The sequence below is a fragment of the Lissotriton vulgaris genome, chromosome 9, assembly GCF_964263255.1.
Source record: "Lissotriton vulgaris chromosome 9, aLisVul1.2, whole genome shotgun sequence".
Classification (NCBI taxonomy): Eukaryota; Metazoa; Chordata; class Amphibia; order Caudata; family Salamandridae; genus Lissotriton; species Lissotriton vulgaris.
Window position 1 is genome coordinate 1,164,461,286 of NC_141697.1, and position 16,163 is coordinate 1,164,477,448.

General features: G+C 46.8%; 1 protein-coding gene across 1 annotated transcript in view; it reads left to right on the forward strand.

Moving 5' to 3' along the window:
* The window catches only part of ITPR1 (inositol 1,4,5-trisphosphate receptor type 1), a 1,666,678-nt gene that overhangs the window by 978,806 nt on the left and 671,709 nt on the right, over positions 1-16,163 (forward strand). Inside the window, exons 33-34 of the mRNA XM_086939209.1 lie at positions 10,708-10,836; positions 12,603-12,723. Coding sequence (XP_086795335.1) covers positions 10,708-10,836; positions 12,603-12,723 — 250 coding nt within the window. The remainder of the gene's footprint in view (positions 1-10,707; positions 10,837-12,602; positions 12,724-16,163) is intronic.

A 16,163-nucleotide genomic window follows, 5' to 3' on the forward strand; every position in this document is an offset into this window, starting at 1 on the left:
ATGCAGCACGCTTTTCTATCCGGTGTGGGCTGGATACTACGGACTCACTGGGCAGGGCGATGGCAACGACAGTGGCGGTTCGACGCCACGCCTGGTTGAGGTCCGCCAACTTCTCGGCCGATGTCCAGGCCACCCTCCTGGACATGCCGTTTGATGGCCGTCGCCTCTTCGGCGACAAGGCAGACCATGTGCTGGAACGTTTCAAGGACTCCAGGGCCACGGCCAAGTCCTTGGGCCTTACGGCCCCACGCCAGCAATCGGGTGCCTTTCGCTCCTTTCGTGGCCACGGAAGGGGCGCCCCACCACGGACCGCCAGCCACACGCCGCAAAATGTTCAGCAGCGCGGTGGCGGACGTGGGAACCGCGGTGGTCGGGGCCAACGGCGAGGCCAGTCCACACCTCCCTCAGCAGCCCCTGCCTCAAAACCTTCCGAGTTTTCAGGCCCATGTGACGCCTGTGGGAGGCAGGGTTCGCCATCACCTCTCCCACTGGCATACAGTCACTTCGGACAGGTGGGTGCTGCAAATTGTCCGAAGGGGCTTCTCCCTCCCCTTCGAGTCATCCCCTCCATCCATGCCACCACAATACCACCGTGTGTCGGGGGATCACTTGCAACTTCTGCAAGAGGAGGTTTCGGCCCTCTTGGCCAAGAGGGCCATCGAGCGCGTTCCTGGGCCAGAAGTAGGACGTGGTTGCTACTCACACTACTTCCTGGTACCCAAGAAGGGCAAAGGGGGCCTACGCCCTATCTTGGATCTGCGGAACGTCAACGGCTTCCTCCGGACGGAGAAGTTCAAGATGCTCACTTTGGCTCAGGTCCTGGCTGCCCTGGACCCGGGAGACTGGATGGTAGCGTTGGACTTGCAGGACGCCTATTTCCACATCCCCGTCCTGCCGGCCCACCGGCGTCACTTGCGGTTCACGGTAGGCCAAGAGCACTTTCAGTTTACCGTGCTCCCCTTCGGCCTTACCAGCGCCCCACGGGTGTTCACGAAGGTGATGGCGGTGGTCGCAGCCCATCTGCGCAGGCAGGGGGTATCAGTCTTCCCCCTACCTCGACGACTGGTTGTTGAAGGCGGGCTCGCCCCAGACAGTCGTCAGCCACCTCCAGACTACGGCCGACCTCCTGCACTTGCTGGGGTTCTCCATCAATGTGCCGAAGTCACACCTGTGTCCCTCTCAAAAGCTCCTCTTCATCGGAGCGGTTCTCGACTCGGCGCAGTTTCGGGTTTACCCACCCGAACAGCGGGTTCAGGATATTCAGGCTCTGATTCCAATCTTCCAGCCGTTATCCCGGGTCTCGGTCAGGTTGACGCTGCGGCTTCTGGGACTGATGGCCTCCTGCATCCTTCTGGTGCGTCACGCCAGGTGGCGGATGCGGGCTCTGCAGTGGGACCTGAAGTTTCAGTGGGCCCAGCATCAGGGCAACCTATCCGATCATGTCCTGATCTCAGAGGGCATTGCGAGGCAACTGCAGTGGTGGCTCACGGACCGCGACTGGGTCAGTGGCAGACCCCTCTCCCTACCCCAGCCGGAGCACGTAGTTGTGACGGACGCGTCCCTCCAGGGCTGGGGAGGCCACATGGGAGAGGCGGAGATCAGAGGCCTCTGGTCTCCGGCGGAGTCCCGGCTCCATATCAACCTTCTGGAGCTGAGGGCGATTCGTCTTGCACTGAAGGCATTCCTCCCCTCTGTCAGGGGGAGCGTAGTGCAAGTGTTCACCGACAACACCACCGCCATGTGGTACTGCAACAAACAGGGCGGAGTGGGGTCGTGGACCCTTTGCCAGGAGGCTCTGCGCCTATGGCAATGGCTGGAACATCAGGGCGTGACCCTGGTGGTTCAACACCTGGCAGGCTCTCTGAATGCCAGGGCGGACGAACTCAGCCGTCGGTGCATGATGGATCACGAATGGCGTCTGAACTCGGACGTGGCGCAAGGTCTCTTTCAGCAGTGGGGAGAGCCTTGGTTAGATCTATTCGCCACAGAAGAGAACGCGCAATGTCATCAGTTCTGCGCGTTGGAATTTCCAAGGCGGCACTCGCTCGGAGACGCTTTTCGTCGCGAGTGGAGCTGCGGTCTGTTGTACGCCTTTCCGCCTATACCACTTCTGCCCAGAGTGCTGAAGAAGATCAGGCGCGACCGGGCCCAGGTTATCCTTGTGGCTCCGGACTGGGCACGAAGATACTGGTATCCCGAGCTACTCAGCATGTCAGTCGATCCCCCGATTCGTCTGCCTCTTCGGGAGGACCTTCTGTCGCAGCAGCAGGGGACGGTCCTGCACCCGAACCTGTCCAGTCTCCACCTACAAGCTTGGAGATTGAGCGGCGGCAGTTGAGGCCATTTGACTTGCCTCCCGAAGTCTGTGATATCATTCTGGCAGCCAGGCGTCCCTCCACAAAGTCGGTATACGCCTGCCGGTGGAACAGATTTGTGGCATGGTGCACAGCAAAGGCTGTGGATCCTCTCTCTGCACCCCTTTCGGAAGTGCTGCTCTTTCTTCTTTCCCTTGCCCAGCAGGGCTCTGCTCTGGGCACTCTTAAAGGGTACCTTTCTGCTCTATCAGCCTTCTTGAGGCTACCAGATCAGCCTTCTTTATTCAAGTCCCCTATTGTAAGTAGATTTCTGAAAGGCATCACGCACATGTTCCCTCCTGTTCCCTTTGTGATGCCCCAGTGGGACTTGAATCTGGTTCTCACCTATCTGATGTGTGCTCCCTTTGAGCCACTTCATAACTGCCCTCTTCGTCTCCTTACTCTGAAGACGGCATTCCTGGTTGCCATCACCTCTGCCAGGAGGGTGAGTGAGCTCCAGGCTCTTTCTTCTTCTCCACCTTTCCTGTCTGTTCATCCTGATAAGGTGGTGTTACGTACACGGCCTTCCTTTCTGCCCAAGGTTGTCACGGCCTTCCACATCGGGCAATCCATCACTTTGCCCACCTTCTTTCCGCCTCTGCATCCCTCGAAAGAGGAGGAGAGGCTCCACCGTCTGGATCCAAAACGTGCGCTCTCCTACTACCTAGATCGCACACGCCAATTCCGGGTGGATGACCAACTCTTCGTTGGTTACGTGGGCGCGAAGAAGGGAAAGGCTGTGCACAAGAGGACCATCTCTAGGTGGATCATCTTGTGTATCCAAGCATGTTACTCCATGGCGAGGAAGGAGCCCCCAGCTGGATTGCGGGCTCACTCCACTCGGGCCACGGCGACGACAACCGCCCTGGGCCGCGGTGTCCCCCTGCAGGACATTTGCCAAGCAGCTACGTGGGCCTCGCTGCACACGTTCGCAAGACACTACTGCCTGGACAGTCAAGTCCGGAGGGATGGCTTCTTTGGCCGTTCCGTCCTCCAGGACTTTCTGGTGTGATATTGGTTCGCAGACCCACCACCGGGGTTGGTATTGCTGGGGTATCTATTCTAAGGTAAGGAATCTATCACTAACGTGTCTCTTTCAGATGCACAAGTTACTACTTGTGTAACGATATATCTGTAAGAGACATTAGTTAGTGATAGATTCCTTACCGACCCACCCATCCTCCCCGTTCTGCGAACCGATATCTAGGGTTAAGGTCATCCCCTTTCAGGGCCCTAGTTTCATGGCACCAGTGTTAGTTCTATCATGGCTCTGCGTATCTGGCGCGGAAAAGCTGTGTTATCAGAACTGACGTCAGCGCGCATGGGCGCCGTCTAAGTACTCCGACGTCATCCCGGCGCTCACGACGCCGACGACGGACGCGGAGCCGCAGACGACGCCTAACAGCGCGCAGGGGTATTGCTACGCAAAAGTTTCCGGATCCAGTCTGACGCCTGGGGATATTCTAAGGTAAGGAATCTATCACTAACTAATGTCTCTTATAGATATATCGTTACACAAGTAGTAACTTGTGCCTCTGTCCAGGAAAGAGAGGTGCAGGTGTTCACGGAGAACACGACCGCCATGTGGTACTGCAACAAACAGGGTGGGGTCCTGGACCCTATGTTTGGAGGCCCTGCATCTCTGGACATGGCTAGAACAGGGCATATCCATGGTAGTTCAACACCTGGCAGGTTCCCTGAACGCCAGGGTGGACAAACTCCGTTGCATGATGGATCACGAATGGCTTCTTTCTTGGAGGTGGTGTGAGGTCTCTTTCAGCAGTGGGGAGAGCCTTGGTTAGATCTATTCGCCACAGAAGAGAACGCGCAATGTCAGCAGTTCTGCACTCTTCATCGCAATTGGAGTTGATGTCTTCTATACGCCTTTTCGCCTATGGCACTTCTGCCCAGAGTGCTGAAGATCAAGCGCAACTGAGCCCAAGTCATTCTTGTGGCTCCGGATTGGGCACGAAGAGTCTGGTATCCCGAGCTGCTAAAGATGACCATCGATCCTACGATAAGACCACTTCGGGAGGATCTTCTGTCGCAGCAGCACGGTCCTCCACCTGAACCTGTACAGCCTCCACCTCTTTCTGCGGAGATTGAGTGGCGGCAGGTGACGTAGTTTGACCTGCCTCCCAAAGTCTGTGATGTTATCGTGGCAGCCAGGCGTCCCTCCACTAAGACTGTATACGCCTGCAGATGCGGCAAATTTGTTGCATGGTGCACAGCAAAGGCTGTGGATCCCCTTTCCTCCCCGCTTTCTGAGGTTCTCTTGTTGCTCCTTTATTGACCCGGCATGGCTCTGCTCTGTGCACTCTAAAGGGCTTCCTCCTGGCCATTTTAGCCTTCCTTAGGCTCTCTGATTGGCCTTCTCTTTTCAAGTCCCCTGTTTTAAACAGGTTCCATAAGGGCAATACTCCTATTTTTCCTCCTGTTCCCTTCGTAATGCCTCAGTGGGACTTGAACTTGGTTCTTACTTACCTCATGTGCTACCTTTGAGCTGCTACATAACTGTCCTCTCAGACTACTCACTTTAAAAACTGCCTTTCTGGCGGCATTCACCTCTGCACGCAGGGTGAGTGAGCTGCAAGCTCTTTCTTCCAAGCCTTCATTTCTGGCTGTTCATCCTACAAGGTTGTCCTTAGAACTAGACCTTCCTTTCATCCCAAGGTGGTTACTTCTTTCCACATTGGCCAAACCATCACTTTGCCCACCTTCTTTCCGCCTCCTTCAAAAGGAGAGGCTCTGTCTGGATCCCAAATGTGCACTTTCTTTCTACTTGGATCACACCAAACAATTCCGGGTGGACTACCAGCTCTTTGTTACGTGGGCTCTAAGAAAGGTCAGGCCGGTCACAAACAGACCATCTCCTGGTGGGTCGTTGTGTGCATCAAAGCAAGTGGGACTGTACGCTCATTCCGCAGCTACGTGGGCATCGCTACACATGTTCACCAAACACTATTGCATGGACAGCCAAGTCCAGAGAGACCACTTCTTTGGCCGTTCTGTTCTCCAGGACTTTCTGTTGTTAACTTAGTTTGCAGACCTGGTATTGTAGGGGTATCTATTCTAAGGTAAGGAATCATAACAAACTGTTTCTTTCAGATGAACAAGTTACTTACCTTCGGAAATGATGTATCTGTAAGACATAGGTTAGTTATAGATTCCTTACCTCCCCACCCATCCTCCCCATTGTGCGAACTGACCTCTAGGGTCAAGGACTTCTTTTCAGGGCCCTAGTTTTGTGCACCATGGTCAGTGTCTTCATGGCTCTGTGCTTTTGGCATGGAAAGTTGTGTGCAAAATTAACGTCAACATGCGAGGGCATTGTCTATGTAGCTACCACAAAGTTATCTCTGCCACCACCACCGCCACTGTGGAGACGACCGACACCACCACCATCACCACCACCACTGTGGAGATAACCGACACCACCACCGTGGAGATGACCAACACTACCACCACCACCGTGGAGACTACCGACACCATCGACACCACCACGGAGATTACCGACACCACCACCACCACCACCACCGTGGAGACGACCGACACCACCACCACCACCACCGTGGAGACGACCGACACCACCACCACCACCACCGTGGAGACGACCGACCCCACCACCACCACCGTGGAGACGACCGACACCACCACCACCACCACCACGGAGACGACCGACACCACCACCGTGGAAACGACCGACACCACCTTCCGACGCGCAGGGGTACTGCTGACGAAAAAGTTTCCGGATCCAGTCTTACGCCTGGGGGTAATTCAAAGGTAAGGAATTGATAACTAACCTATGGTTCTTACAGATATATTGTTACTGAAGGGAAGTAAATTGCTCTACAGTTTGGAAAATAGCGCCCCACCTCCTGAACATGTTTCTGGAAGCCAGGGATGTTGGGACAGACTATCGTGGTATTCCCATAAAAAGGCAAACCACCAACATACCGCACCTCATACTGCCCCATATCATCTGCTCAATGTAGAGCCCAAAGTCCTTGGAAACAGCAGATCAGGGGTAATAATGTCCAGGGTACACCCTGACCAATCCGGCTTCATGCCGATGCATAGCACTCAACTGAACCGGAAACTGCTATATGGGGTACTCCATTTGACAGGGGTTTTGCGTAGATGATGCAGAAGTTCTCTCCCTCGATGCCAGTATGGCTTTCAACAGTGTGGAGTGAAAATACATCTTTGTAGTGTTGCCTTGGCTGGGCTTTGGCTCCAGCTCCTCTGTTCGGCTTCTCTTTATGAGGCGCCGCAAGCAAATGATTACACCTCCCGTGTTATTGAGCTGCGAAGGGGCACAGGACAAGAATGTCAGCTATCCCCATGATTGTTTCCCTAGCCCTTGAGCCCTTAGCGGCAATGGGCTTCTATTCTCGTTCTTTTCTCATAGACACGAAAACAGGGGAGTTGCGACCCATAACAGATCTCTAGAAATGAAACCTGTATTTCCGTAAACAATTCTTTAGCATGGCCGCACTCTCCAACACCGAATCCAAATGACCTCTCTGGATCTATAGGATGCTTCACAAACGTTGCATCAAAGCTCTCGCATTTGGCTTCACATCCGCTCCCTGCATTTTTACCAAAGCCTAGCCACTTTGGGGGGTTTCCCAGGAAGGATAGCCATCAGGTATTACCCTACCTTAACTGTTTGATAGCACCAACAGCATTCCAAGCATTCAAGGCCACAGAGGATTGGCCATAGATGTTTTTTAAACTAGGTCTCCTTATGAATTATCAAAGAGAAACTGCTTCATCCAAGAATAAACTGTTCTGGAGCACACTAGATATGGTTCAAGAGAAACACTTTATATCCCAAAACAAGCAACGAGGGCTCAAAGAACTAGCTCTCGAACTATTCCAAATAGTTTGTCTGTTCAATTAGCTTCTGGGCATTATTTCCTCAGCGATCAGTGCAATCACTCTTGAATGCCTGAAAATGGGAGTCTTGCAGGAACAGCTACAGAAACATTAGATTAAACACAAGGATCATTCAATGACATAGTTCTTATCACACCAGATATGGTGGACTCTGTAGCCTTGTGGTTCCAGGCCTCCCAACTGTCTGTGCCTCACGTTCCTGCCTAAAAATACCTCCCTTTCTAATGACTACTGATTCTTCCCTCGTAGGGAGGGGGGTGGCTGGAGTGGCCATCTGCAGAACCTGCAAATTAAAGGGAAGGGGTTTCTGCTACAGAAGAGCGTACATATCAATCAACTGTAGCTCGCAACTATTTAACTTGGTCTCCAAGTTTTCCTGCCAATGATAGTAGGGTCTTTGGTGTTAGCTTGCATAGACAATACCATAAGCATGCAACATGTGAACAAACAAGAGGCATAAGTTCACTGGCACTTTTCAAGAAAGCTCAGGAAATCTGGAGATGACTAACACACATGATAACTCTTCGCGCCGATCATGTTCCTGGGGCAAGCAATCTCTTAGCAGGTCTAATCAGCAGAAATAGGAAGAGTCTTCATGAAATAGAGCTTGATCAGTCGACGCTAAATATGATCTTCTCGTTGTGGGGCAAACCTGCTCTAGATCTCTTTTCAACAAACGAGAACTGTGAATGCCAGTTCTATGCAAGTTGACATCTACATCCAGAATCGTCGGAGAATGCCTTTTCAATTTGATGGTCCAGGATCCATGCCTACATTTTTCCCTTTTACCTCTAATCCAAAGATTTCTCACCAAGATGAAAGCGGAGTAGTGTCCCGTCATCCTGATAGCCCCAGGTGTCCCAGGCAACATTGGTTCACAGAGCTTCTCCAACTATTAAAATCAACCACAATTACCTACCAAAACGATAAAAACATGTAAACTGTAATGGAAACGTTTTTTCCTATGGTGCCAGAAATTAAACTTACATCCTCTACAAGCATCTGACAGGGTGCTACCCTGTCTTTTCCCATTAGCTCAGTCACAGTTGGAGAATGTGTCTATTTGGCTACATCTTCCAGCAATATCAAGGTCCACATTAAATTCTCTTTCTGCTCAAGCAGAATACTCAAACAGTTCATGAAACGGTTGTTCAGAGTTTTTCCTCCACTAAACGCTCCTTGCCCCAGACTGGCACCTGAACATAGTTCTTTCTCAAATAATCAAGAGTCCATTCATACATAGAGCAGACCTCTAATTTCTCACGTTGAAGGTAGCTTAGTTTCTAGTGCTCGCTTCGACCAGGAGGGTAAGGGGGATACAGGCTTTTCCATCTCAATAACCCTTCTTACGCCTTTGTCAATTTGGTGCTTCTCTGAACCAATCCAGGAATAATTCCCAAGTTGCTTCGGATTTTTGCCTCAATTAACGTATATTTTGACTTTCTTTCCGAATCCAGCATGATCAGTTGACAGGTCTATTCATACGCTGGGTATCAAAAGATATGAGACAACAATTTGTAATTCTTCTTACATCGCACTAAACTCTGGAGTACTGACCAATTGTTAGTCTCATATGTACAATTTTGTAAAGGTGCTCCAGTCATTAAAGCAACGATTGCTTGATGGGTTACAGCTGCAATCCAGTTCTGCCACTTAAACACTGGCAAGCCACTTACAGCAAAAACCAAAAGCGCACTCAACTAGGGCAGTTTCCACCTCAACTACTTTGTGTGCGAGAGTGCTTCTGGAGAAAATGTTGTGCTTAGACTTGGAACAGACTACATATATTCATGCAGCACTATTGCCTGGAAATGGCGCAGAACAGTTATGCAGCAGTTGGACAGGTTTTACTACATCACTCATTTCAATATGGGGAGTCTCTTTTGGTTCCATGTGTTTGCTTAAGAATTTATGCAAAGTTTAATATATAATATATTATTTATTAAATTGCATACAAGTATTATGTATATTTTTTCTGCCCACCATCTGCTATTTGTACTAATACTGTAAGGTATACAAATAGAGTAGCTGCTTGCTATTATGATTCAAGCATGTGAACCTATGAAAGATCCAATAGTGGAGAAGAAAAAAAAAGTTACTTACCTGTAACTGCAGTTCTCCAGTACTGGTATCTTTCATAGAATCACATGTGACACACCGTCCTCTCCAGAGAGGCCCCCCTTATAGCTCAGGATTGTTTTATTCCCTCTTGTGCTTGGAAATCAGAGGGACTCTGCTTCTCTTGAGTGTTCCACAGAATGCTATTGCCAAATTGGCTTAAGTTTGCTCCTTTTTTAAAAAGGGCATAGGCTATTAAAGTGCTCATTGCCATTATAGCCTATGATAACGATACATACTGCTTTCACATGTGAATCTATGAACTGCAGTTAAGTAACTTATTTTCTTCTCCAGTACTGGATCTTTCATAGTCAAATGCTTGAATCAGAATATTCTTCTCCACACTTGCACCTGTTTGGAATTTCTTTGTAGCTGGCGAAAGAGGTGCTAGTTCTTGAGATTTTATGTAGTGATACCCTCTTGTATCCTGAGACATCCCTCCGTTTCATGCATTACAGTTTCAGAAATGGTAGTTCACAAGTTTACAAAATTAAAGCTTTGACCAGTGCAGCTCTGAGATCTCGGCCAATGGTGTAAAGTGTCAGACTGCAAGCAGTTTCTGGTGGTCCGGTTTAGCGAGGCAAGCATGTAAAATGCAGTCCTTGCTGTTACCTCGACCTTTATTGGAATCCTGTTGCCTCTAACGACTACCTCCTGTCCCACATCCTCTTTTGTCACCCCAGGTACTGTAAAGAAGAGGTGGGTTAAAATAACCCTAGACCTTGAGTTTATGCTATTCCCTCTGTATACCCATCTCTCCCGCTCAATTCCCCTGTTTGTGACATTAAGAAAGGTATTTGTTACACTTGCTGTAAGACCTTCAAATATTTGACTTTGGTCAAGATTGTGAACCTCCACCATCGAAATGAAAGGGTCCCTAAGTTTACTAGCCCAACCTCTTACAGAGGCCTTTGCACTCCTTTTGATGTAGGTGTTCCTTCACTAAGGGAAAGACTCTAGCTACTCTGTTCATCCGATGTTTATGGACCCATACATTTGTGCGAGAATTTACTGGATGGCCTCACACACGATCTAAGATTTGGAACCCTCACTTAAGATGGAAACTAACGCTACCCCCAGTTGTGAACAAGGGAGGTACCGGTTTTTAAGGAGGTATAACTTAGATTATAAAGGGCTGAGAGTAGATTTTCCCAGCTCTGAGCTAGCAAAATAGTCTTGAATAGAAGCTGAGCTTGACTAGCTTGAGTACACTGTTAAAAGTAATGATCTTTCCAGCGGCATAGTTTTTTCATAGCATTCTTTATTGACCACCAAACATGAATTGCTGAATGAACTTACAAGAGTTATTTACAAAAGCTACCCTCCGTTGCAGGTCTGCAACAACACAAGTGACCGGAAGCATGCAGACATTATTCTGGAGCAATACGTGACGGAAACAGTGATGAGCATCGTGAACACTTTCTTCAGTTCGCCCTTTTCTGATCAGAGCACCACTTTGCAGGTACGGTCTGGGCCTGAGTGCAGCACGTATACCTACATTACAGTGTAAATGAAAATATTTTTATGCAGTTTTAGCTTGTGGATGCAACATTCAAATGTAGAATTGCCTTACAAGTAAAATGTCCGGTTCTTTTCCTGTAAAACCAACAAGGATTGTAGTATGTCTCTTATTGGGTTTGAATTATTACATTACCATTTTGACCCTTTTATGCAGTAATTGGCTTCTCAGTCTCATTGTGATAATGTGAAGTGTTTGATGTGATAGGGTGTCTAGCAGTGAATGCTAGCATTTAATTGAAGGTAGTCTCATTCTTTCTAACATCAGTATTAGATTGTCAGTTTGTTAGTTATCCTCCTTTAGAGGGCCCTACTGTAGACCTGGCTTGCTACCGAAGACTCTGTAGGACATGGTCTCAAAATGTTTGTGAAGGTGCATCAAGCTGGATTGTGATGTGTGCTATCCAGATTAGATGAACATCGGCTATGGAAAATATACTTGAATATATGTTATAGAAAGTGAGATGTTAGGCTAGAAATGGATCGGGGTAGAAATTACTTTCTTTGAAAACAAGCCAGCTAACCAGAGACCAAATTATAATAAAGCAATGTGGACAGGGCAAAAGTGACATGAGTGCATATTGGTAATTCAAATAAGGGAAATAAATGGGTTGAATCTACTTTTGACTGGGGGTGGGTTAAGTAGCTGTTGGATTAATTTGAATTTGAGGAGGTGGCTGAGAAGGTATCTAGTAGTTGTAGGTTACTGTTTATATTAAGGACCTGACCTGCATACCTAGCCTAGAATACCTAAAAACCTTACTCGTGTGGGGTTGGAGGTTATGCAGAGGGGGCTCATGCAGTTGATGAGATATAAGTCAAGGAATACCCTCTTAAGCCTGGAAGAGTTCGATGGAGAAAAATCACCATGCAGAGAGCATATGAGAAATGATTGTTAGAATTGAAGGTCATTGGGCCATGTGGTAAGCATGCAATCCCATATGGTTTCACCTCTGAATAAATTAAAATCACCCAAGTCCCATATAGCAGTTCAAGCTATTTAGCAGTTTGTTCCCTGCCACGATTAGGACACTTATTTAATAATTGTGATGTATTTTTCTTGTAGCAGCCCTTGATGTCGACCAAGGTGATAGAGGTATTTTCAGTGATTTCATGAGTCACTTTGGGTTTCTACACAAGATTTAGAGAAATTAATTTGCCACTAAGGATAGGTGGTGAAGGATGTCCTTGCTGAGACTGATGATGTGGGTGTATGTTTCGAGTGTGCGGGTAGCACATGTTGTCAGCCAATAATCATCGACTTCTCACGGGTGGACAAATTATATTATAGGAAGGTGGTTGTGCCTTACATAGAGGGCAAGGTTGATTGGTTTTGAATCTTTTGACACTGGGTGAAAGTAACTTTACTTGAAGTGGTGTGCAAGGGGATTTGAACTTTGCCTGCCTCATGACCGCTTTGCTTCTGGTTTTAACTGTGTACAGTCAACCAAGAGCAAAAGTGCACAGCGCCTTAAGTCACTTGACTGATTGGTTTGATTATAGGACTGTATTCTAAAGCTAATAGCATGCAATGTCACTTCTGTTTCACATGGGTTGTATTCCTGGTAGACTTCTGCAACAGTCTTTCTTGGTTAAATTAATTGCAATTTCTGCCAGAGGGCTGTGGCTGATGTTTTCTGCACTGTTACTTTTGGTACCTTAACTGGTATTCAGATCTGATTCTATCTAATATTTTGTCTCTTCATTTAGACCCGTCAGCCGGTATTTGTGCAGTTGCTACAAGGAGTTTTTCGGGTGTATCACTGCAACTGGCTTCTGCCTGTCCAGAAGGCATCTGTGGAAAGCTGTATCAGGGTGCTGTCTGACGTAGGTAAGGCCTTATGTTAGGTGCATTAAAGAGTTGACAAGCCATCCATGAAATGCTTTATTGTGTTTTAAGATCTTTATTGAAGACTCTTCAGGTGTGCAGTTAAATCCCTGTTCAGTGAGCTTTATGGAATTCTCAATCTTGACTATCTATTCAGGGGGTGCATTATGGCTATTTTCCAAAGTTTGGGTGCCATTCAGATGGTTGAATGATTCAGGCTAGATATTGATGAAAAGAACCATCATTGAATAACTGCGTTGGTGTTCTCCATCAAATGTTTTAGAAAGTAATAGCTAGAGAAAGGTTTATAAGCCAAGCTGTGTTGGCAGCTATTTCTAGACATTTGGGTACATTTTTACCGGGGCATGAGGGAATTTGTGGAGGGTGTTGGTGCTTTTGGCATGGGTATAAGACAATTGCTGGGTGGACTTATTGGGGTGCTCTTCCGCATCGGTCAGTAACCATCATAGAAGATTGTAGAATAGTATACTGCATGAGAGCTGCTATAGTTTCAGCTGCTTGGAGTGTCTTGTCTCTAACAGGTTTAGACCTTTATGCCTATTTGCATAAAATGTTGGTTACTGTAGTGAGTGGCACTTTAAATGTCAGTCTATAGAAACTCAAAAGATGACCGCATTAGATTGAAATACATGGGACAAAGTTGCTAACAACTGGTAATCCTTCTTGGTCCTAATCCAGGTCAGTGAGTTCAGCCATGTACAAATCATTATTGACCCCACTTCACTCGTAGGAGTCTATCCTGAATTGCTAGTTTGTGTCTCTCTGCACAGAAACCTAAACAAAGGTCAGCACAGGCGGCCGGCTGCTGCTGTTGAAAGTGAGACAATTGTCATTTTCTTATAGGTGCACAGGTGGTATTAGAGGCTCAAATGATTGTAGATACCCAGAGGTGTTGGTATTGTCTGTCCAGCCCTTTTTCGGTCCTCTGATAAAGCTCCTTGCCAGGAGCTTGCTAGCAGTTGGAGTTATCACTGGAAGATATCTAGACATTTTTTCTTTTTCATGTGGCCGGCATGTGATATGGATGTGTGATTAATCAGTTTTCTCAATTATTTCTTATTCCTTATTTGGCGGCTTTCGATCCTTTCTTTGCACCGCCTTGTATTTGACCACTTTTTTAGAAAATGTGCGCGAATAAATTAGTCAGTTGTGACAATAAATGTATTGTTTGAGTTGAACACTCACATTAAAACGGCTGGCAGTAAAACTGTTTGCTGGGAAAAGATGTGTCCATGTTGTGACTTTATTCTAAAAAAGACTTGCAACCCGAAAGTCCTTTCAGAGCCTATCATAAATTATTACTTTTTTCCAACAAAGGAATCTTTCCCTCAATCTAAGTAGTCTAATCATAGGAATGTCTTTCTCGCCCCAGGATGTTAACACTTTCTGAGAAAATTCTGAAAATACACTCTTATCCTCACTCTATTATGTGCAGTAATCAGCATCTTCTGAACTCTGACTCTCATAACCAAAAGAACCTCACCATTTCTCAGAGGTCCCTCATGCTTGATTTAGTTAATATGGTGTTGTAAGGTCCCCAAATTACATTTGGGCAGTTGGCATTGATGTAACTCTTCATTCTAGAAGAAAAATATTTGCCAAGAACTGAATAATCTGACTGGGCATACTTGTCTGTTCTCTGTAAATATTTTTGCAGTTTGCTAAATTAGGGTTATCAAACTATTTGGAGAGAGAACTCTTCTTCTGAGGGCTCAGATTTTTTTTTGAATCTCTACTTCCTCAGAACTTGACTTTCCTGGAGAGTTTCTTGGCACACACCTCGCTATGTGGTGTTATACTGATTTGTGGCTGATTTGGGATTGAATTATAAGCTACATGGTTCCGTTTTTATTATGCTTTTTCCATAAGTGGTGCAGAAACTATGAAATTGTTCTGTTATTGCTTAAAGTGTTGTACTTCATTGCCTCTAGCACCTGTTCTGAAGATGTGAGATTTGCGTTAGAACTTGAATTATGTGGGGTGGGTGACCGCCCATCTCAAGGAATAATCACAACCCTTGTCAGGATGAACCTGCAAAGTCTCTACATTAACCTGATGTCCAACATCGTTTGACTATGGTACAGTGAAGACCGACTTCACTTAAGGCAATTTGTAAAGTATTTTTGCAGTACTTAAACAGTAATAAACAGCTAAAATCCCAAACCAAATTAGAAAAATATACAAATGGACTATTCAATAAGGTGAGTGCGGGACATGGATGTAGTTTGACGCTGTCCGTGATGTAGCTCTGGATCAGATATATCAACCAGGTACACCATGGTCATATATTTTAAATTCTGACTTTAGACCTCCTTAAAGTCCCAATATACCATAGGAGTACAATTCTAAAGTCACCCAGGACATCAGGGGAGGCACTTAGAGACTCGCAGGGTATCAGGCGGGGTCCAGTCCAGGTCCGGTTACCACAGATCATCTGGGCATTTGCAAGAAATGCCTTTTATAACATGTATCTCTGTAGTAGGAACAGGAGGTCAGCCTTATGACAATTGGAGTCCACTTCTTTGACCTGGGTAAAAGAGGGAGCAGGCCCAGTTCTTTAGGTCTCCTTTCAGGTCCCATACTGCAGTTACTGTCCTCTTCTGTAGGTAAAACAAGTGAACTTAACTGGGTATCTAGAGAAGCCACATTTATGCCTGGCAGGTGCTAGTGGATGGGAATTAATTCTGGATATGCCCTAACCAATGTTAAGGTTACCTATGTCAACCCTACTGACTGGGCATTTTTCAAGATGGTGAAAGTATTCAACCAGAATAAACTAGAGTTTAGCCTAGCGAGGTGTGTAGAGAGTGTCCTCCGGTAATCTGAGTGTCCTCCGGTAATCTGAGTGTCCTCCTACATCTAACACTGAAATACAGTTTGGAGCAGTCACTGTTCCCACAATAAACCCAGAGACATATGTCTGGTAGAACAAATGTGTAGGTGTTGCTAGCAACAAGACAGGGGTACCCAAATGTTTTGGCATCCGGTTTCCCTTCCTCTCAAGTGCTTCCCTAGTGTTTGTAAACCCAGCATGCCTGTCAAGCAGGATTTGATAGTTAAGCAGGATTTGACACTTTGTGGAAAAATATGCTCACAGCCCCACCCTACATATTCTGCCAGGTTCAGAAGAGTTATCTCCATTTTCAGCTCAACCTATTGTTTGATCATGGGAAGCATTTTACACCTTTTCACACCTATTTAAATGATAATTACTGGCAGGCTTCAGGCGGGGGACAAATTAACTTTCTAATCGTAACTTTTACTTAATATTTATTACAAATCAGACTTCATCATTGAATACAATTTTTAATAACTTTTAAATAGTTAGTTACATTTTCTAGGTAGTACCATTCCCAGGATACAGTATTAGGGGTTTTAATATGTATGCTGTTTACATAGGACAGTTGGGTCTGCCACAGTGA